The sequence below is a fragment of the Mus caroli genome, unplaced genomic scaffold (assembly GCF_978045245.1).
Source record: "Mus caroli unplaced genomic scaffold, Mus_caroli_1 scaffold_6, whole genome shotgun sequence".
Classification (NCBI taxonomy): domain Eukaryota; kingdom Metazoa; phylum Chordata; class Mammalia; order Rodentia; family Muridae; genus Mus; species Mus caroli.
The window spans coordinates 79,708,628-79,732,914 of record NW_028227261.1 but is presented as its reverse complement, the minus strand read 5'-3'; the positions used below and the strand labels follow the sequence as shown (position 1 = coordinate 79,732,914).

The 24,287-nt window shown below is 37.2% G+C and overlaps 1 protein-coding gene across 25 annotated transcripts in view; it reads right to left on the bottom strand.

Annotated features, from left to right (window-relative positions):
* Ptprd (protein tyrosine phosphatase receptor type D) overlaps positions 1–24,287 on the bottom strand; it is a 2,287,128-nt gene that overhangs the window by 4,160 nt on the left and 2,258,681 nt on the right. For all 25 annotated transcript variants that reach the window (XM_085839214.1, XM_085839210.1, XM_085839224.1 and 22 more), the window contains 6 exons: positions 10,710–10,995; positions 9,844–10,022; positions 8,748–8,874; positions 7,593–7,718; positions 4,202–4,356; positions 1,554–1,689 (listed from right to left, as the gene is read on the bottom strand). In XM_085839214.1, coding sequence (XP_085695340.1) covers positions 1,554–1,689; positions 4,202–4,356; positions 7,593–7,718; positions 8,748–8,874; positions 9,844–10,022; positions 10,710–10,995 — 1,009 coding nt within the window. The remainder of the gene's footprint in view (positions 1–1,553; positions 1,690–4,201; positions 4,357–7,592; positions 7,719–8,747; positions 8,875–9,843; positions 10,023–10,709; positions 10,996–24,287) is intronic.

Below are 24,287 nucleotides of genomic sequence, written 5' to 3'. Positions count from 1 at the left end.
TGCTTTAGAAAAGCAAGTGGGATATTTCCTTAATTAGTGATTGATGTCAATGGGCTGAGCCCATTGGGGGTGGGGTTTTCCCTGGACTGGTAGTCCTGGGTTCTAAGAAAGCACTCTAAGCAAGCTATGAGGAATGAGCCAGTAAGCAGTATCCCTCCATGGCCTCTGCATCATCTCCTGCCTTGAGGTTCCTGCCCGGTTTGAGTTCCTGTCCACTGGTGATGAACAGTGCTATGGAAGTGTAAGCCAAAACCCCTTTCCTTACCAACTTGCTTCTAGTTATGGTGTTTTGTTGAATAGAAACCTTAACTAAGACAGAACTGAAAGGTAGTTTTGCAAGAACAGCAGGCATACAAAATGTTTATGTAGCATTGCACTTTCTGCCTTCTCACTCCCGAGAATGGCTGCCTACATTCAAAGTACCTGCAACATTTGTCCTAAAATTCAGTACGGCTGCAAGTTGTCTGTTCTAGAAGACTAACACCAAAATAGAAAGATATGAAACATGTCTTTTCTCACACAGGGAAGGGACCTGTCATATTGAAATAAATTGGAACACTGTTGGGGAGATAGAAAAATTACAATTTACAGATAACCACAGGGATGAGAAAAAGTAGGATTTTCCCCATAAAAGAAACTTATTTTCAGTAGCCAATGGGGCTGAAAGTAGATAGCTTCTATTTTGCTTAAATGTGCATTTTTCTACAATAAAAATGGTAATGCAAAATAAATGGAGTTTGCTTTTCTGTCTTGTCACAGTAAGTTGCTTGGCTAAGTGCTAAGGCTTTTTAAATGTCCAATTTCCCTCTGTCACCCCAACACCCATTATGTTTGTCAGACTGACATAATGTTTTAAGTATTGCAAGCCAAGTGCTTGTAGTATTTTGAAACCAAAGTGTAGACGATACTGCAAATTGAAGAATACATATAAATTGTATAATCTGGTGGCTATTTGAGGAATATAAATACTACCTCTCTGATTCTCGAAATCATGGCCTTAAACCAAGAAATGTACATATTAATTAGGGAATAGAAAACAGGTCATTTCTAAGTTCCAAATATTTAATATGGCCAGTCATGTAAAACAAAACACTAACACCCCATGTCTCTGTGAGCAAATAGAAAACAGAAAGGTAAAAGTAGCTGAGAGAATGTTCTCTACCAGACACGTGACTTTATATGTCTCGACCTAAAATTATGTACCAGGTTTATATTAATACACACACACACACACACACACACAGAGAGAGAGAGAGAGAGAGAGAGAGAGAGAGAGAGAGAGAGAGAGAGAAATATGTGAAAGAGACATTTTATGAGTTAAAGATGGTAACAATTTAATGTATTTCAACCCATTATAGAACTTCATATAATCTTCAGAACAGTTTGAAGATTTTGGCGTTGTCCCCATACTTAATGAGTTGGGAGATAAGATATTAAAATACTAGGTAAGTAACTGGTTGCTTTTCCTATGCTGCACTTCTGTGTTTTGCAAGTATATCTTAGACCCACAGAGGACTGAGGTTTTCAGAAGGCGACACCAAGTTCTTTCTTACCTCTGTTTGTACCATGGCTGGTCGTTGTGTTCTTAACATTTTGACTGTCTGGAAGATATCTACCACCCCTTCATATCTCATTCTTTCCAACACAATACTCAATGTTATGAAAACTCCAGTTCTTCCAACGCCGGCACTGCGTTGAGAACAAAGGCAGCATGAGTAACGTGTTCATAGTCCTGGCCTCACTTGCTCTCTAGATATTCTGTTACCGGCTTCCATATTTCCAGTTTCTCCACAAGCATGTTACGGATGAAGTGGGAATGCTTTTACTATGTGTTTACCAGGTGATGTGTTGATATAATATGTGAGAATACGTAATTAGAATTGGGTCTTATAAAGTAGATTGCATTTATAAAACACTTTGGAACTTTAGCCGAAAAGGTCAAGAAATAATACTATAAAATCAATAGGCAAAAGTATAAGCAGATCAAATACAGGATTGTACTTTTCATGTAAACTCTAAAACTGAAGACCTTGACTCTATGTAAAGTATGAAGTAAATTAGAATAAGGAGGAACATATCATGGAGAGTCTTCCTTTCTAGTGTATTAATAACATAATCTATGAAAGTTATGCCATCATCAAAACAGGCAACACATGATGTAAAGACCACTTCAGTGTTGATATTACATTGGATAGTAGACTTTCTGTTATGGGAAGGTTTTTCTCTTAGCCTTTGAAACTATGAGTATCCAAATTGCATTGATTGTAGAAATATCAAATTATACCCCAATTTCAGGAAAGATATAACTTTCAACAGATTGTTAAAAGGCCCTGTGACAGTACAGCTCTGAGCCAGTGAGCTCTACACTGAATTGCTTATTTCCAGGTGAGTGGCTGCTAAAATATCCCAACTCTCATTCTACCATTTCAGGAAGGTTTTGAATATCTTTCTCTTTCTTTTGTAGTTTAAGATAATTCCAGGATCTTCATAATTGCAAGGAAGAAAACTAGTTGATAGCTTTTTCTGGGGGTTTGGGTACCAAGAACTTTGAATAATCTGAAAAAAAAAGTTCCTACATTTGTTATCCTTACTTAAATGTTGTGTATAAGGCTTGGGCACAGGCTGTTGAAAATAGATGGATTCATTTACTCTGGGATGTAGCTGACAGGCATATATAAATAGTGCATGCTTTTACAAACGGCGCTTTCTCATGAATCTAAGGAAAAATGCTAAGTAAGGCTTTAAACCAATGAGCAGTTGTTAAAAAGGACTTCGATATATTTGCTCCCACCAACTGTCATGTGATCTTAAATGGCCCTCCAACCCTGAATGTCTCTAACTCATGAGAGACTCTGACTTGTAGCACTTTTGTTGAATCATCCAGATATTCTAAAGTGTATCTTACTTTAACTTGATTAATCAATATAACTAAAACCAGTACTTCTGGGTTTCTATTAAGAAATTTTAAGAAAAGAATAGACATCTGCCTCATTAACTTCTAAATTAATTGAATCTTACTGAGTTAGTTTAATATGCTAGAAATGTGTTAATTCAAGGAATTCAAAATGAAGGAAAGATATGTCTGAGTTAGGAGAAGAAATTATATGCTAGATTAAAAAAAACTATTATGTTTCAACTTTAAATATTGGAGACCACACATCACATTCTATCTATAGCAAGGGGTTTTGGCAGCATAATGCAAATGCTACCAAGTTTGAGAGAAAAGCAGTGCTAGAAAAGATCACAGAGACCTGCAGAGAAAATGGAAGCTCACTGTATATGCCTTTGTAAAAATATAGATCTGGGACAAGAGCATGTATCCTGAAGTCTATGTCTAATTTTTCCATTTTGAGATATTCCTTCCTAGGGTATTGATAACAATAGGTTTTTAAAGCACCAGACATTTTAAACATAAATGTTTTTAAGACTTTGACTGTAAACATATTGAAAACTGAAACTTCAAACTTTTAGAATCCCAATATACAGTATTAAAAAATAAAAGGTGAATTCCCTTTACTATGTTTCCCACATACCACAGCTTCGACAAGCACTAAATTTATGGTGGATGTCAAAGGCATTCACTTAGTATTTCTATTAACTTCAGTGACTTAAATTATAAAATGCTCTAGAAACTGTTGAAAATAATTAAATTGAAGGTGCTTCATTTTCTGATATAGCAACAATTTTCAAGCAAATTGCATTTTGAACTGAGGCACCATACTAATCACTTATTGACTTGCAAGAATTAGGATTGCTATTAAGGCTTGGCAGCTATTCACAGTTTCTTTTTCAAGAGACAAAAGGAGAAGATACAGAAAGGCAGTTGTAAGTGCAGCTACATAAAAAGAAAGCAAACACTGAAAGGGATTAGTATTACACATTATTTCTGGGTAAACACCAACAGTTCTTGGCAACTTGAAACTCTTTCTTTCTTTCTTTCTTTCTTTCTTTCTTTCTTTCTTTCTTTCTTTCTTTCTTTCTTTAACAAGGAATCAATTGGGGGGATAAAAAACATTCTATTTTTTCATTTTATGGAAAAATAAACAAGTATTTACATTATGTCTCATAGAACATTTTGAAAACAAATTTCAATTAGACAGATATACCATAACAAGCTGGTATACAAAGTGAACAGAGAACACCCATTTTCAAAGCTGACAAGCATCGCAAATGTCCAGTTAGCATTAGTGACTCTGCTCACCTGCAATGCACCGAAATGGGCCCATCTTGGCCAAACTGTTCCTTTGTTTTATGGACTTGGCCAATGAAGTCAATAAATCCTTCTCCAGACTTTGGCACTCCTTGTTCTGGCCAGTCAGTGAACTGGAACTGCCTCACTGTTCGGGACTGGCCATCCTTTTTAGGTGAAGCCACACAGCCAGCATGTAGCAGCAGGCCAGGAGGATTCAGCAAGTACAAAGACCACAAGAACAGACATGATTTTGTTTCCCCAATAAATAAAAAGAGAAGAAAACAGTTAGGAACGTGTCCAGTGGAAGCTTAGTTATGTGTGTGTCTTATTTACTGCCTACACTGCCAACATTTATACATATTTAAATTACAAATCTATTTGAGTTATCCTCTTCAGAAGCACTTCTGAGCTTCAAAGTTTGAGATAATCAAATACAACACACACACACACACACACACACACACAAATATTTCCCCAAATATTATATTCAGTCTAATGACTTATTCACAGGAGGAGTGTGAAGGTAGTATGCAGGCATGTCACCTAGATCAGAGAATTGCTGTTGTCACATTGACATGTTGTCACATCAGCCATGCATATTTCTAGTACCGTAAATGACAGATGGCAATATTTAAAGGATCTAACATAAACCAGGTAGTTGACTTGGCTGCCCCACCATGTCTCTGAGATACACATTTTCAAGCCACATGTGAGACACAGCATGAACCATGTAGTTAAGCTTAAATTCCAGCTTAAGGGCAGTGTGCTGGTTTGTTTTTGTCAACCTGACACAAATCAGAGTCTCTGGGAGAAGGAACCCTAAATTAGAGAATTGTTTCCCTCAGACTGTCCTGTGTGCACATGAGTGAGCATTTTCTTGATTAGTGATTGATATGGGAGGGTGCAGCCAACAGTGGCAGTGCCACCCCTAGATGGATGCTCCTGGCTGGTATAAGAAGTCGAGAGGAATTAGAGAGACATGGGAGAGCAACACAGCAAGCAGTGCTCCTCTATGGTCTCTGCTTCAGTTCCTGCCTCCACGTTCCTGCTTTGAGCTCTTTCCCTGGTTTCCCTTGATGATGAACCTGTAACCAAGTAAATCTTTACTTTCAACTTGCTTTTGGTCAGTATTTTATCACAGAAACAGAAAAAGGAACCAATACAGAATCCAAAGCGATTATTTGCAAGTATTGTACCACTGCCCCCGCCTTCTTTAAATCAGAGGTTTCTTCCTGACTGGCTTCAGGAATTAAGTAATATACAAAGACAACTCCAAAATTCTAAGAAAAGAAGCTATATCTAAAATATGATAATCCACAAAATAGGTGTTCTTCTTTTACTATCATGTTTTGTACACATGACAAAGTCCACAAACACTAAATTCATGGTGGATATCTGAAGCATTTACCTGGTATTTCTAAGTTCTGAATATAAAACTTTTCAAGAAGTTCCACATTAATAGCAGAAGGTCATGAATTACTTCTGATTCTTCTTGGAATTGTTTGAAGTACAACAGTAGCAGAAGAGATGCTTTACTCATAGATAACAGGAATTCCTGCTCTGACACATCAGGGTAACCCATGCTTACTGCGATTGGTCCCACCTGAAGAGCTACTCCCAGTGGCAAGAATGCTTCACATTCTTGGGAATTAATCTTTCCTTTTAAGAGTCTTATGGACCAGGCATGCATGTTTGTAAGATTTATACAAATAACTCAATCCCAGGCAAATGGAAAAAAGAGTGTATGGGTTAACTCAGCATGGGTACACATCACGGACCCTAGTGGTTCAGAATACATGCCTGAAAATTAATAGAAGAGCACAAATATTCCATGAGAATACAGAGGAGCAACAGAAGTATCTGGCCGAGTCAGTAACTCGCAGATGTTTAGTGTAGAGGGTGGATTTATTTCCCTCTTTTTCTCAGAAAGTAAAGGGAGGAAAATCAGAAACTGCACATGGCAGAGCTCTCCTCTGAGTGTCCTGGGGATTTCATTTTTGTCCTTAGTCACGAGTAACATCAAAACCAGGCCAGATACATAAATATTTACTATTTGGAGAGAGACCATCTGATTGTTTAAAGGTTAGTTGCTTAACAATGCTGCATTCTCAAGGGCCAACTGGCTTTCTGAACTCAGAACCTGAGATCACTAGCATGCTGGCAGCATACACAACAAGGCCTCTGGCAGCTAAGCACAGAGAGTCTTTTCAAAATGATCTGAACACATACCTGCTCCCCTCTTTCTTTTCTCAATGTTATTAGGCTTAACTTGGAGCTAGGTTAAATGTGTTCTTCATGGGTTAAACCTGTATTCTCCTTTCAATTACCAGAAATAGCTAGGAAATTTACGTTAAAGGAACTTACGTCTTCGACTCATACTGAAGGGATAGTAGCAAGCATCAGGGAGTGCTTACTTGGACAATTAAAAAATGAGATCTTGTATCATGATAGCCCTGTAAGTAGTCACAGTCAGAGTATTTGATATACCACTTTCTAGGATTAACAAGTCTTGTCCTCCTATGAATCATATTCTGTCTTTGTCTCCTCTGTCTCTGTGTCATAGCCAGGGCTAGGCTTATTAGTAGACAATCTACAAATATGAACTGAGTGAAAGCTTCTTTCAGGAAAAACTAATGGATCAACTAACTACATATTGTCTCCTGGAGTTTTAGTCAACCCACCCACTATGACAGTTCTAAAACTAAAGTGGAGTTTTGAACTGACCCAGTCTCCCTAAGATGTGTTTGCAATCATGGTTTGAGAGTGGCTAATGGCAAAGATATTAAAGTTTATGTGTAGAACCTCTTACATTAGGGCTGAGCCTTGGACTCAGCAATCTTTGTGAGAAATGCAAATGGAAATTAGCCAACAAGGGTTGTGAGTTCACAGCTCTCGTGGACAGACACATTAGCACATGGAGGAACAGACGATGCCAGGAATCAAATTAGAATGTGCAAGGCTTGTCAGAACCTTCCAAGGAATGCCACTTGCTCTGCAGTTTTAAAGTCATACCAAATTAACCTACAAGCCCATATGACCTCAAGGACTGTAAAACCAACACCACATTTACAGCCTTAAGTAATGAAGAAATCAAAAGCTCTCCAATGAGAATGTGCTGAGAAGGTGAACTTAAGTGCAGTCAACCAATCAGTACACACTTCCCAACACAAGCCCTCACTGCATTCCCCAAAGCTGGGCTTCCAGGTGTTACACTTGAAGGGAAGCCAAGCCTGGGCTTATGAAAACACTTCCCAGATAGAGGGAATGTTACAGATTCCTTTCCTTTAAAGTCATCTACAATGCATGATTTCTTTTCCTTTTGAGAATGGTTATTAGAAAATGTTTCTCCCAGAGGAGTATATATAACCCTAATTTCTAGCTAACTATGAGCTGAACTTACCCTGGCATCCGTGACCTTGAATTCCCTCAGGATATACTGAGGCATGTTATATTCAGCCATGGGATCTACAACAAAATACTGGTATCTTGCAGATCGTTCAGCTGGCCAGTACTGGTGACATTTCTCCTATAAGGAGAGATTAATGTTAAACTCTATAAGGAGTAAAAAATATTTTGCTATCTACATTTGTTCTCTTGTTAATAAAATTCTAAAATTCAAGGCAGGTACCTAATCTTTTGAATCTCTCTCCTAAAGACAGGCAAACTATCTGGTGTAATTTTTTTTTCTCCAAAAAAAAAAAAAAAAAAAAAAAACCCAACATAGAGTATGGCAAATCATAGCTACTTATTAAATACCACTTGAACTGGGCTTTTAAACTGGGCAGTTATCTTTCATGTATAAATTATTTAAATAATTATATAATTCCTTGGGCAATGCTGTTAGTGCTGTATTACATCAGCACACTTGTTTTTATACCACTACAGTTTATAATAGGAAGTCATGCAGGATAAAGCAAGAAGAAGCCCCTGAGATGACCCAGTTCAATAGTAGCTGTTAACTGAGGAATCTGGGGTCCTGGCAGTTCTGATGACTTTGCCGAATCAGCAGGCAGATTAAGGCAAGATAGATAACTTCTTGGCCTTACATCCTTTTGCTTTCTAAATGAGTTCTAAGAGTTGGGCTTTAGCCATAAGTCTATCATGTAATATATAAAAAGAGACAGAATGGGACTATCTCTAATGGCACTGCAAACCTGCTTTCAAGTGCAGTCCGGGTGGTGGCGCTTCAAGTATCTCTCTGATGCTGCTTGATATGTACTTCAGAATAATTATTCTTAAAATCTAATTTGCTATTATAACTGATGAAATATTATGCTGCTTTCTAGAACCATGTTCAATGGACAAGAAAAATACAGTTTGGCTTAAGAGTGAAAGACAAGAGTTCAAGTTGCTTTACATGAGGCCCATATGATCATAAAACTAACCTATTCAGATAAAAAGTAATAAGCATATGTCGAATGTAAGTCATTGGGTCCCACTGACTGACTCAGTGGTCCCTACTATTGCATGTCTCTGCAGCCAAAGTCTAGAATCTTTCAAAAACCTGTAAATTAATAAATTTGATGTGGTTTTCCAAATTGGGTGACACACTTACTCTGCCCATTTCTCTCAGCTTGGTGAGCATCACAACGATGGTGGAGTTGTGTTCCCAAAGCATGCGCCAAAAGTCTTCAGTTGTCTCTGCTAAGGGCCCTTGGGTAGCAATGTAGGCTTTCTGTTGTCTGAGTAGAGAGGATGAAAGAAAATGTTAAAGTATTTTGAAGACATGCACACATTTATTTGGGAATTGTTAATACTAGTCGCACACATATTATTAATTCAATTGCAGGGGAGTTCCATTAGGATACATAATCAATAAGATTGTTTAGTACATTTTGGGGACATTGTAAAATCAATTATGTTGTTAATATTACTATGGATGTCTTTAACAGTGTTATTTAAATTTAGTGCAAAACTGGTAGCTCAATTTCATGTTATACAAATCAATTAAATTCTTAGTTGTGTGACTCTGTTTTCTAGAAACAAGGCTCACATAATCTATTAAATATATGAAAAAAGGCACTAAGTAGCTTCCTTATCAACTTCCATATCTAAATGGTTTTTGAATGAATAGGTTACAAGGTCAGGTTAAAAGAAGCAATAATCAGAGGCTGAGGAGATGGTTCTGTTGGTAAAGTATCTGCTGTTCAGATCCTCAGTAATCAAATCGAGTCCTGGAAGGGAGATGGTAGGTAGGTAACAGGGAGTTCTCTAGGTCTTATCAGCCACCTAATTTAACTGAAGGGATGAGCTCTAGGTTCAGTGACAGACCCTTCTCAAAAAATAAGCTGGAAAGGGAGACATGTAAGGCTGATCTCTGATATTCACAAGCACACGTACTCTCAACATACCCACCCCGGTATAAACACACACATACATTATACCCACTCAAATGCACACACCCATATAAGCATGTACATGTACCACAAAAACACACTCCCCCACTCGCCCATGCAATAGAAATACTATTAATACTGCTGAATTCTATCTAAAAATAAATAGATAAATAAGCCACCACCACCAAGTAATTGAAAGATGATGTATTCAGAAAGAAAATGGCATTGAATTGTGATGAAATTCTTTGTGGTTATAAATCTACAGCACATGCAAATATCAAGGCTTTGGATTGTCAAGGGGGTGAGGATAGATACCTATATCCATCAAGGAAACTGGCATTGATGTAATCAGAGCCTTCAACTCCTCGGATAGGCTGCAGGCACACCCTTGTGGATTCATATGGCATAATATTAACAAGGCGGTTTTTGAATTTATTACATGGAAGATTGGCACTGATGAATCTTGAGGTGTGAGCTTTTGAGCTGGCTAGACGCTGTTGAATTTAAAAAGGAAAGAAAATTCACAAAGGTAATGTTAGCCAATGATTTAAATGCAATAGACCTAAGATACCCGTTTTAGATATCAGTCTTCTGTTTACTTGATAGCAAATATTCAAAATGTACTTCCTGTTAGCAAATTATTTCATATAGCCTAGAGAATATTGTAATCATTGCATTTTGAGAACATGATGTCTGAATTTAAATGAGGACACTATGGACCCTGTTATTGTTAGGGGATAAAAAATTGAGAAGAAAAAAAAAAAGAAGAGTAGAGGGAGGTGAACGGAAGGAAGGAAGGGAGGGAGGGAGGGAGGGAGGGAGGGGAGGGAGGGAGGGAGGGAGGAAGGAAGGAAGGAAGGAAGGAGGGAGGGAGGGAAGGAAGGAGGGAGGGAGGGAGGGAAGGAAGGGAGGGAGGGAGAGTGGAAGCAGAAAAGGAGCAGGGGCAGGAGGAGGAGGAGAAGGATCAGGAGGAGGAGAAGCAGAAGTAGAAGGAGAAGCAGGAGAAAGAGAAGCAGAAGGAGAAGGAGAAGCAGAAGCAGAAGAAGGAGGAGAGTGTTTCATATAAATCTGATCCCAGAGGAGAAGGTCAATTGAAACTTGCACTTCAAAATTGGAAAGAAAATGACGTGAAGCCTAGTTTTATTTACTTGTGAGTAACTTTATCAGAGCCAATATCTTACCTTAAATTCGAGCTCCATTCCGGTGACATTCTCCCCTGTTTCTATTTGTGTCAGCTTCTGAATGTAGGCATACAAGTTTCTAGCCGGCACTTCGGTATTTCCACATGTCACTGCTTCTAACAGTGCATCATGGATAAAGATGTACTGGTCTTCTGTTTGCACCATGTAATTCCTCTGGGCTCTCATTAAAGTTACATGGCCATAAATATCTACAGTTTTTTCATGCTTTATTCTTTCTAACATGGCATCTATTACAATGAAACAGCCAGTTCTGCCAACACCGGCACTATAAGACAAAAAGAGGGGGTGGGGGGAAGCCCACATAAACTTAGAAAAAAACTAACACATAAGAAAACCTTTACTGATTTCATTAATCATATCTCAAACTTATGAATTTGACTCAAATAGCTATTACAAGAATTTCTCAGTCACTCTGGAGTGAAAAAGACTAAAGCACAAGATACTTGGATATATATAACAATCCTGAGTAAGGTTCATTTCATTTCAAAATACAGAAATGCTAAATCTGTAATTACTTTCATCCTATGTCATATCATACAGTATAGGTATTACTTTTAAAATGTGAAAAGACATAAACATTAATTAGGCTGTTTACATTCAGATTTTTAAAGTTATTGGTTAACATCTATTAAAGAGTACATGTTACAGTTCATGCCTGTGATCTTAGCACTTGAAAATGGTGGTGGGAGGATCAGGAGTTCAAAGCAAGCATAGTAAGTTTGAGACTAGCCTGGGATACAAAAACCTTGTGTCTAAAGCATGAACAAAATATCTAGTTAGGCTTTTTAAGCAAAGCAATCTTAGGCCTATTTTTGGTTGAATTTATAATAAAAAAAGAAAATAAAAACATACCATCTATTAATAACTCAAGTATCTCATTGTAAAATTCTGCAAGAAAGTTTTAAAACTAGTGTGACATATAAAATTAATATATTCTATATTAATTAAAATTTTGTTGCACCACAAAAACAAGGCAGGGTAGTATTAAGAGAAAAATCTTAATAAATAACAATCAATTGGGAAATTCTTCCTTCTTATTTTCCTTTTCTTCAGCATTAAATGTACTTGAACATTCTTAGTGAAATTCAAGCACTCTATAAGGGAAAATAAAAGTCTCAATCTTTGTTACACAAAGAAATTGAAGGCAATTTTAAAACTCCATTATATGTGGACTTCTGGGTCAGTGTTCCAGTTTGAAGAACCAGACTGAAAGAAAAGGACATGAAAGAAACAAGCTGTAATGGGTGGCAAGGTCTGCTACTCCAAGGAGATAGGCTCACAAAGGAACTGGTTTACAAAGGCAGGGGCTTAAAACAATGAGCATCCTCTAGTATGGGAGAAGATGCTAAGAAAATTGATCACCTGTATTTCCTGTCAAGGTAAGCTTTGTGCTTCTTTTGATCTGAGTATATTATGTGTTCAGAATGGATCAATCCAAAATCCTTTCGTTTGACTATGCACATTTGCCTCCCAGTAAATATGCACATACTAACTTAGGCTCTGTTCTAGTTTATTTTCTGTTGCTTTGATAATACCAGGAGCAAGGTGAACTTGGGAAGGAATGGCATTGATGTAATCAGAGCCTTCTACTCCTTTGATAGGCTGCAGGCCTATCCTTGTGGATTCATGTGGCATAATATTAACAGGGCAGTTTTTGAATTTATTAGATGGAAGACTGGCACTGAGTAATCTTGAGGTGTGATTATTTTAGCTTATAGATTACAGTCATTCATTAGAGAAACCAAGACTCGCCCCAAAGCTTAAAGCAAAAACCAATGGAGGTATGCAGCTACTTGCTTGATCCCAGGTTTTCTTATATAGCTCAGGCCCTTAAGATAGTACTTGCCAAAGTGTGTTCGGTTCTCCCACTTACATAAATTAGCAATCAAGAAAAATGCCCCACAAATATTCCCCCCACTCATCCAACACAGTCAGAATTTTACCTGAGGTTCCCTGTTCTAACATGTCAAACTGACAAACACGATTAGTTATTACAGACTTCTAGTAGCTGATAATCTTCATTTATGACATGCCAATGTCTGTGGGCATCTGTTTGTTTTTATGTTTTTGTTTGTCCAACTGTAAATCTATCTTATTGGTCAATAAACAATGAAGTGTTTTGCTAAGTCATGTAGGAGATATGACAATATGATGACTATGTTGTTAATATTAAAGATTCTAAGGCCTGTGAAAAATGTAGTCATTTAAATAAATATAAGAAAAGAAAAGATTGTGTTGGTATGGATTGGAAATTGGACTTGAAAGATGAGGATTTAGGTGACGGACCGGTGACTTCAAATCATACTGTTCCTTCTATGAGATACATGTGAAAATTTTCATGGATCAGTATACACCTTAAAGGTCTGTACAAAGCATCTGCCCAAACTCTACAAGGAATGAGTTTGGTAAACATCAGGTCCATTCTCATATGAATCAGCAGTCTCTCAAATATCATGGGGCTGCAAGGTAGTAAGATAAATTTTTAAAATAATTTAATTATTGGTCACACAGGAACCTGTTGCTTGTAGACCATATTATTTTCATACAATCCCTAATTTAAAAATTCATATGCCTGTGCAAAAGGCCACTAGATTCTTAAGTTTTAAGTTGACAAAGTATCATGGCATTGATAGATCTTGCAAAGAGCTTTTGGGCAACGTAGAATGCTATAATTTTTTATTCTAATTTGGCACAATTTCTAAGGAACACTGGTGAATACATCTCTCCTTAGAGGAAAATACACTACAAATTTATCCAAGACTATACATCAAGTTGACTATAGTTACAGCAAGAACATTTTCTGGACTCCCTATCTGACACTTTTCAAAGATCTCGACGACATGGTACTCTACAGCATGACAGAAAGGTACTGCACAGCCTCTGGAGACTGAGAGGAATAATTCCAAGTTGAAGGAGTTGAAAGCTTTTTATAGTAATGGTATTATTTCCCCAGCACACATAAGGAAGGAAAACAAATCAAATATCCACTTGAGTCTAAAATGGAAATTTGTGAGAAGAGACAAAAGGGAGGCTATGACTTGAACAATATGTTTTTTTTTTTTTTTAACCCCACAAAACACAGCAAAGTGTTCAATGTTTATTGTTGTTATGGGGAAGAACGGGAAGGAATTGGCTGACTTAGAATTTACGTGGTCTTACTTTTCTGGAGTAAAGGATTTCAGTGAAGAATTAGATATATGCCCATCCTAGAGCGAGTGTATGAAATATAAAGTACTTTTTCATTCCAGGTCACAATGTGACCTTGAGGATGTCATATAAACCTTTTTTCAATTTTTTATATATTTTGACATTTTTATTACATTTGATAATGATAATAGCTCTAACCATTAAGGAATCTAATTATCCAGAAAGTCTTAAGGCTAAATTAAACTTATCACAGTTTCTACAAACAAAGGAAGAAGGAGTTCTTTTGCAGGTACATTTTTCAATTCTATCACTGAAGACAACAAGGACCAAAGCAATGAAATTCTGAGAAAATGGTGAAAGTCACTTCTGTGTCATATGTGATTTAGCATTTAAATCTATGCTTTAATCTACTCCCTTAGACTGCTCTAGCTTTGTCCTGTTATTTCCAACTAAAACAACTTCAGATCATTGGCTCCCCCACTCTCCACTCCCTTCTCTCTGATTTTTCAAGACAGAGTTTCTCTGTGTAACAGGGCCCTTGGCTGTCCTGAAACTCACTTTGTAGACCTGGCTAGCCTGTAGTGTAGTTTCTACACCACTTTAAGCTCCAGGCGGTGTTATCAGCAACTGCCCTGGTTCCCTCGGATCCATGGATGAAAGACACACTTATATTTGCTCATTTATAACCTGCCTTATGGCTCAGTGGCTGTGCTCTTCTAAGTCTCCTGCAACTAGCATGCCCTCCCTTTTACTCATTGATCAACACACTCTAAGTCTACCCTAAACTTAGTTTCCCAGGTACCTTCTCCTTGCTCAGCACGCTAAATCTGTTCTCAACTTAGTTGTTTCTAATCTCCAGCCTGCTACTCAAGGCCCAATCAGGGAAGCGGCCAATGGCCACTCCACCAGAGATCTCACATGACTGATGGCTCTCTCTCTCTCTCTCTCTCTCTCTCTCTCTCTCTCTCTCTTTCTCTCTCTCTCTCTCTCTCCAAAACACAGCAAATTTCTTCTCCTCCTCCTGAGTCTCCTAGCTTGCCTTTGGGAACCTGGAAGTTCTGCCCACTTCTGCCTAGCTATTGGCTGGTACCATCTTTATTGATTGATCAAGAACAAACTGGGGACCAGGATCTTCAATATTCAAATGTAGATTCCTGATCAAAGCATCAGAACGACCCTCTACACTGACCTTGAACCCAGAGAGGTCTGTCTGCCTCTGCCTCTCAAGTTTTGGGATTAAAAGTGTGTACCATCACACCTAGCCAAATCCCTTTCTTTTAAACGATATGGTTATGACCATATTCATGGCTTTCCCACATCAAAAAGTCAAACAAGTCTGTAGTCTGCCCACCTCTGGCTCTTAGTTTATGTTGGTCTTTCCATGTTCTTATAATTGTCATCTGCTTACATCTACCTTCCTTGATAATCACCTCAAATGCTGTACTCTGGAGGGAAATTTCTTCACTGGACTATACTTCTGCAACAACCGGTTCTCTAACTTCAAGTTTGGTTAGGTGATCAAAGCAGTATGAAGGAAGGGACAATGGCTTCCTTGTCTGTTTGTATCCAATAACTTCACTTGGCAGTTTCCATACCAGAGAAATTGAAGGAGATCAAATTAAGTTGCAAACAAAAAGATGCAAGAGTGAAAATATCAGAACTTTTCCTAGATCACAGCAAGTATTATCCATAAACAGCAACATGGGAGACTCTATGTACGCATATTTCAAAGATAAAGCAAGCTGTTAAAGAATTCCGTGTGAAGGAAACATCTCAAAGCTGGGCTTTACTCCAGCTGCTTAGAAATGACAGTCCTCAGACACCAGTCTACATCTGTAAGAAACAGAAAAGCTGAAACCTTTGAGCTTTTACAAGTGTGCCAGATGACTTCTGTTGGACTTCTGAGTTCCCACAGCAGCATTTTCCTGCCTTCTCTGATTTACTCTTTTTTTTTTTTAAAGATGTCAGTACCTTAGTGCAGTGTACCTCTCAAAATGAAGGATTGAGTTTTGAAAGCAAATGCATTTTTCTTTGATGCTGAACCTGAGCTCCCCACAGCAGCGATAATGACGAAGCCCTATTTAGTGTTGTTTGTTTCTCATCATTTCAACAGCCTTCAACCTGAAACATGATAAGGACAGCAGAACTGATAAACTACCCTTAGTTTTATCTGTTTTCTGTCGGAGTAGTTGCCAAGCACTGAGACAAATTTTTCTAAATATCTTTCAAAAAGGGAGTGCGTCGCCCTGTGCTTTAGGCTGAGGCGAGCACAATTCAGCACACTTATTATAGTAGAGAACATTCCAGCAAAAGGGAAGAAAGCAGTACTTTTAAATCCAGTCTGGTGTTATGCTGGTCCTACCCTGCAATTGCTGAAGTAAATGCAGCTTTTCTAAGTTACCTTCTTGTTGGACAATGATATCATTAATGAGAATCAGAACACAAACTCTAGATTTCTTGTGACTTCTCTAGCAAATCCAATGATTGTTAAACTTTAGTTCTTAAAACCAAACAGTTTCCATTAGTGAAAGCCACTGCACTGTTTACACAAAGAAAAACTATGCAATCCATTAAACAAGCACGCCTACCAGGAAATTGTTATTACTTTAATATCATCACTCATCCAGTTATAAGATTTGTTTTCAATTTCTAAAAACATGATTGAGTTAGTCCCATGAGTTGAAATATGCTTAATGTCCCGTGATGTGATACAGTAGTAATGTGCAAGAAGAGAAATGTTAAGAGGCATAAGGGGACCATTCTGCACTAAAACCATTCTGGAGATATGCTTAAGAGTTGGCTCTTCTGACTAATTTAGTGGAGTATTGATGCTGACCCTCAGCTGACACATCACTGGTCTGGCAAAGGATAACAGAATTTGGAAAGCTCAGAGATCAGTGAGTTGGAAGAGAATACAGTAAAATGGAGCTGAAAATTACAGCAAGCATTTTGTACATCTATCAGCTGGTAATTTGATTGGATGTTAAATTTCAGCTATTAAGAATGGCATTTATGAAGTGAGAGTTTATTTCAAAAAATATCTATGAGAAGGTATTCAGTTTTATGAGCAGTTTTACAGCAATAATCTGGTGACCATCCTAATAAAACTCTGAAGTCATTCTGATGAGGCTTCTGTTTTAAATCTCTTCTTTCACTCAGTTAAAAATCAACATGCAGCTTAATTTCTTGGTGTCATAGTCTTGTGCATGGCATTTAGGGCACTATGGAAACAGACTCAGTGATATTTTGTATTTCTACTACCTCCTTCATGCTGATGCTGGCTGACTGGATCCTGACAGAACTCTGTGTGCCCAGAGGTTTGATTTGTTTTGTTTTGTTTTTTTGGTTTTTTGGGGGTTTGTTTTGTTTTTTTAAGTTACTCTGTAGCACTACTCTTCGTGTGCCTTCCTAAATCTTCTAGCAAGGATTTAGAGGAATTTTAATCCAGTAACATGGCTGCATTGGCAAAGGACCACATTCAAAGTTATGAACTGGCTGGAATGCAGAATGCCCTGGTATGACTTGGCTGGAAAACAAACATGACCTTAGTACACACTTTAATCTCTAACAATCAAGGTAAGGCTAGTTTGTAAAAGGAAGCAGTCATGTTTGAAAGTGACATCTAATTGAGTAGCAGACAAAGTGATGAATCTGAGAAAAGTTAGACAGAATTAGTCAGAGATAGGATACATCCTAATCACAAGAAAATAGCAGAGGAAGATAGGCTACTTAAGAGAACTAAGAGAGGAAAAATAAAAATAAAACAGAGTTGTGTGGTCTGTGGTGGGTGGTATATCTGTGGCAGTTTGACCAGGGCAATTTTACAGAAATAGGTTACAAAGAGTACAAACTAGACACAGGTGAAGATAGAGTTGCCCAGAGAATGAGAAGGAGTCAGAAGAATTGAACATTTTTAAAAAGTTAGTAGGCCTAGCAGAGAAATTCAGTGAGAAGCCAAGAGAAGCCAGATTGATTCAGTCAACTTGGAAGAATAGAATATATTGAGGCTAAAAGTTTCCAGGCCTAGGCCTATAGATAGTTAGAACAGAGAAAGAAATGCTCTGGGCTTGGCCCAAGCCATGCATTCTCCTGGCTTGGGTACAGCTGTCATCTCATCCCTCCATCCAAGGAAATGAAACTGACATTTACAAAAGTGCAAGAGAGTGGATCAAGATGACATAACTTTTCCTGGAGAGCTGAAAAGTCTATCAAGGCTCATAGTTCTCTACAAAGGAAACATGTTGAGGCACTGGATTTCATTAGAACTCTCTAGTAAAACCCAAGGCCTATAGATTACAAGAATATTGGTGGTGTGAAAGCAAAATATTATAGCAATAATTGGTATTTACTTATAAATGATGGCTCTTTCTTCCAATTTAACTTCTCAAAAAGACACGAACTATGTGTTTTTTAAAATTATTTTCTAAATCTTCTTTATAGATAAAGAAATATATATATATATCACTGTGATTATGAGAGTTCTATCTCCTTTAGAATAATGTGGTCTTTGGATGCTTCAGTAATTCTAACATGCATATATGAAGACTATATGTTAACTATTTAATAAAAACTAGTGTTACAGTATTTAGAATAGCATACTGCTTTGCATATGAGGATAGGCAAGACAAGCAGAGTAATAACAGAAGAGAGAAAACTTTCACAAAATGGTGATACCACAGAGGTGAAAGTTATTGTTCAATAACTCAGTTCAATAAACATGGAAGGAGATATTCTTCTACATATCAGTTCCTATGGAGCATACAATCTTGTATTGGTTCACTACTTATCCAAGATGCCCGTGCACGCTGAGAAGCAATGTGAAAAAATACAGCTTCTGCTCTGTGTGCTGGCGTACATCTTTAATCCCAGCACTGAGGGTACAGAAGCTATGGGATCTTTGTGAGTTTGCAAAATCTGGTCAACATAGTAAGTTTCAGAGCAGCCAGAGCACTATGTAGAGAGACTCTTTCTTAAATAAAGCAACCCACAAAACAAAACAAAACAAAACAAAACAAAACAAAACAAAAAGATTCTGAGATTCTTTATCTGAACTTCTGATCCAGTGGTCTTGGGCTGAATTCAAGATGAATTATTTCTGACCAAGTCCAAAATGATGCTGAAGCTGCACCCCATAGCCACCTTTAGGACGCAAGGATATGAGATACACCTAGTATTCTTTTCAGTATATGAAGTTAAACAGATGCATCAATTGTACTGGTGATTATGTATTTTATGGGTGAAAAGTTAAAAATGGAACAAAAGAACTTGATATTTAATTTACATAGATTTTTCCTTTAGTTAACTTAGAATGTCAATAGATAAGAGACCGTAAAAACTGCCTTTATAAAAATAAATTGTTTTTGTCAAAACATCAACTACATTACTATCTCTAGATGCCTGCGAGTACATAGACTTATCTTGTAACCAAACTCCAATGCCAGCAGCCCACCTTGCAAGTTTCCCTTGCCAGAAACAACCCCAGAGGCAAGCAAATCAGAAACCGTGTAATGAGACCCAAACATATTTTTCCAAACACAGAAAGAAAAATAGCCAAGCAATAGAACTCAGATTGGAAAGACACAAAACAAAGATAACAGAACTATTTTTAAGTCTCATATTATGGCCGGCAGCAACAGCAAAATAGTTTGAAATAGAAAGTCTTCATGCTGATTACACGAAATCAAAATACACACTGTTCAAAGGAAGCCAACATTTTTTTAATGCTATTGAGCTTATGCAATGAGTTATAGTGTATTCTCAGTCTGAGAGTATTTTGAAATAAAATAGCAGGTACAGCTGGTGAAACTCAGTGGTAGCCCTGTCCAGATCTTAGCTAATAGGATATAAAAATATTTCTACATATCTTGCAGATGTCTGGGTTCTTTTCTTTGCTGGTAATTTTATTCTGAAGTCATTATTGACAGCTGTTTGTTCTGATAGAACCCAATTGCTCTCTACCAGTCTCAGCTGCATGTAGGCTGATTTCCTTCCCTTATAGAGTATATTTCACATAAACACAGGCAGGAAAAAAATTACCAATTAACTAAATATGTGTGCAGAAAATGCTCCATTGAGAGCTCTGATCAAGTAATGCATCTAGCTGTAACAGGTCACAGGAAATTACAGCACTTATAGTTTAGAGCATTAAACATAATTACATGGAAATATTCACAAGCACTGAAATATATCAATGATGAGTGACAGCATCCAAAAAATTGTCCTTTTATTAGAACAACTTATAAATTACTATATTTGAGTAATCGGCAGGGCATTTATTCTATTGATAGATTAACTCAATGACATCTCTGACATAAATGATATGCTATGTAGCATCTGAAATGTCTTCCATAATTGACACAACGGTGGCATTTTCTAACATGTGACAGGACCATTTTTTCCAAGAGTCCTTCCCTGGAGGGGAGAATTTCTGAGCATTCACCAGTTCTTTTCCGTGCCCTTTATCACTGCTGGAGATGGGCTGTTTTCCATAACTTTATTGGAAAGAATACAGGATTCTTGAAAGTGAGCATTTTCCTTGTAGGAGACTATTCAAAGAGAATCTCATTTAGGAAGCTCCTCAAGAGATGTGTGAACAGCTTGACAATGCTCATTTTACTCTATCTAATGTGTTCTCTGGCCTTGGCTATGAAGTCTATGCCAGTTGGGGAACTTGACACTGCCCTTGTTAGTGGACTAGAACCCTTATAGAGGAAAACAATGGGGCTAGAATAATCATAACCTATAAACAGCAAACACATCGCATTAGAGAAGATGGATTTCTTCTCTACATTTCTCCCTCCACAAACCACTGGGCATGGAGAAGATGGACTGACTAAACAGGAGCAAACACTCCTTAGTAGGGAATCCATTAAGGAAAATGCACTTTTCACCAATACCAGAGATACTATATGGTGCTTTTATCTCTGATGACATAAATAACTTTTCTTCACAGACAGAACTATCTCAGATACTGGGAATCACAGAATACTTACTGCTTATTTCCCATACAGAAAGTGTGTGTGTGTGTGTGTGTGTGAAGGGATTCCAAATGCCAACATACACTGTCATTGATACCAGACATGAATCTAATTGAATGTAAACTCCTCATTTGCAAAGCTTAACACAGTGAATATAAAGTGTCCTAAGTTGATTGGTACCCACAAAATTTGGGTAATAGCCTATAGCTCCTTCTCTCTTCTACATAGAAACCAAAACAATTTTATTTGTCTATTACTTACTTTTAACAAAAAATGACCTGATGCACACATGCCTATATCCTTTAAAATTCTAGCATAGCTTGGCTCCTGCAATTGTACTATACTAATATTTATCATATGCACTCTCAAGTTATATAACTTTAATGGTTGTAAGTGACACTCAAGGGGAAAAACGTGGGTTTGTCTATGAAATTAACATCACTTACAAAACATGAGTGTGTGCGTGCATGAGGACCTCACAGAGAGTCCAGGCTGACTGGCCAGAGTTTCAGGGATCCAACTATTTTTACCTCCTCTAATTCTGGGATTACAAACATTATACCACCACATCTAGTTTTTTCATATGGCTTCTGGGACTCCAACTCTGGCTTCTCCACAGAAGTTCATTATGAACTGAAACAACCCTTTACTTGAATATTCACTTTGTTGGAAGGGTTTAAATATAGCAAGGAGACTGACCAAGAGGATGGTGCCATTCTCTTTATATATGCACATGGCAGGGCACACGGTCTCTAATATGGCATACCTATTTTCTGAGAGTCATCATAGCAGATTTTTATCCTTCCAGAGAATGCACTTTACACTCATGATCTGTGCCTTCCTCCTGCAAGCCATGCAATGACATGCCACCTATTTGACTTCCTTCATTCTGCTTTCTTCCCATGGAATGGGGTCACACTGCTTAAGTTTGCTATAAAAGGGCACTATGGCAGAATGGTCTTCACACAACAGATCATTGATAAATGCTTATCTTCTTAATTCTCCTTTGCCCAAAGACTGGATACAAAAGACTTTAGTTTGTTAAATTAGTTGACCCTGAGGCTGAGCTGATGTATATTTCTATCACTGCATGGTTTATATTAATGACATTTACAGAATCAACATTCTACTTTATCTAATGGATTCTATTATCCCAAAAGGGAAAAATATAACATAAAGTCGAAGCAGACTTTGTATTTGAAGGAACTTAAACATGATCTCATGTAATATTTCAAACCATGAACCATGAGACAAGCATCTTTTGGGAAATTTGTTCAAAATGCAGTATGTTAGGCTCTAGCCTAGTCTACAGAATAATTAATTCTTAACCCATGTTCTACAAACTGTACCTGTCCCTGATATGTCAAGAAACAGCCCCTTTTGTGAAACTAGAACTTCCTGTAGATGGGAAAACAATGAAAAGAAGAAAAGGGGAACTGATCAAGACTGGAATAGAAGCAAAGATCTGTTTGTCTTAGGTTCTGACTGTGCTCATGTAGGATTTACTGTTTGCTTAGCCCTTCATTCATTTCCACGTGCATAAGGCTCTCTAGTCATATACTACAATGAATCTCATGTATATAGTTTAATAATTGACCCAATCATTCCCTTTCCTCTAGGCCCCTTGGCTTACTATACTACAGCTCAAGGCATGTAGCCACTCTCTTAGAGTATACTCCTTTGTACTATCAAAGGGCTTTTTCCATAGGAATCAGATACTTTAATTACACAGTTGAACTATTTAATGACCAGAAAAGCCATAGAGATAAAGCAAAGTAATTTTGTTCCTTTAAAAGCTAAGTCAACTGCTTTGCAAAATATTAATGTATACCATATCATCATTCCCTCCAAAATGTATGGTTGAAGTAGGTGAAGGTGAAAAATCTAGAAACAGCGCAAAAATATTGATAAAATTGTAGGAATCTAAACTTATGTTACTTCAAATGCATTAAGTTTATGGTTGATTAAAACTTAAACTTCTTACAAGCTTTCAGCTGTAAATTTAAAAGATAATAAATCTAATATATGTATTATATATAATCATATGTGAAGTTACTGTTAATTGTATACTTTATAAAAAGTGATTTGCCCTAATCTGGGTTATCTCTACCTTACCCACTCCTAGCTCATAAAGCAAGAATTCTTATGATTCCCTCTGCTGTTCTAGTTTCTTTCCTTTGGAAGGCAGCCACACAATTTCGTGCCCAACTAGAAAACTTGGAACTCCGTACACATTAGTTTTAATAAACACTGATCATAGTGACACACAGACTTAATCAGGAATTGCCAACTGATTTTTTCTCCAATTACACTGTCTAGTTCCTCTGGTCTTATTTGATATAAGCTAAAAAAAAAATTCCAATGATGAAAATAGTGTTTAATGATTGACTACATATCTGAATGGCATTCTTGGGGGTTTATAACATAAACCAACATTTTATAGAATCCAGAAATCTTACTGTAAAGAAATCATTTAGTTTATATATATATACACCTGCTCAACAATAGAAATTGCATGTATCCAATCACCTTTATTAAGAATTCAGAATGTGTACATATATTGATGAAGTGTCCTAAATGCTGGAGTGAGTTGTTTTCTCATACTTTTTTGGTTTTCTTTTTGTGGTGTTTTGTTTTGTTTTGTATTGTATTTCTCCATGGAATTTCCTCTCACTTCTTGAAAGAGGCAGAAAAGGTATAAAAATTACTGATCAGATAATATATGCTAATGAGTGGGTGGGAAATGGTCAGCATTTGGATTTGAAAATTTAACACCTCCTGTCTTTCCTTTTTCCAAATCAGGTAGCAAGCCATTCCTGATACACCTCCTCTTTCACAGATTAAAAGCAGACATTTTAGCAGGGTAGTGCAAAATATAGGTTGTTAGATAACAGGGAATGGTGGGAGCTGCCATAACTGACCACACATACTTAACAGTTAACTTAAAAATAAAAGTGCTGAAGTTAAGAAAAAAGAGAGAGTGTGTGCAAGCTAAATGTTGCCAAGGACGGTTTTAGGTATAAGCTCTCCAAAGATGGAGGTGGTTTCAATACAGTGGGATTATTTTAAAACTTATATATTTAAGCTTCAACTTACAAAAGTACTGTAAGTATCAGATTATAGAAGTACAGAAGATCTAACTTAAAATCATCCCACCTGGAGTGGAAAAATTGGTAATACATGGTCTAATTTATCCTAAACATGGACATGGAAAGTGGGCACTCACCCAAGATAAGGCTGTTCAGGATATTAAAATCTCAAATGTTGGATGGCAATTATGTAATGAGCGTCTTTAAAAATTAGACAATGAATTGCCATTTAGCAAGCACGGCAGGAAATGTTGATAATTGAAAGTGGGTAATCCATGCCTGGGGACTCATAGTCTCTCAATTTTGAAATTGAAATACACTTGAAAATGTTCACACTAGAGTAG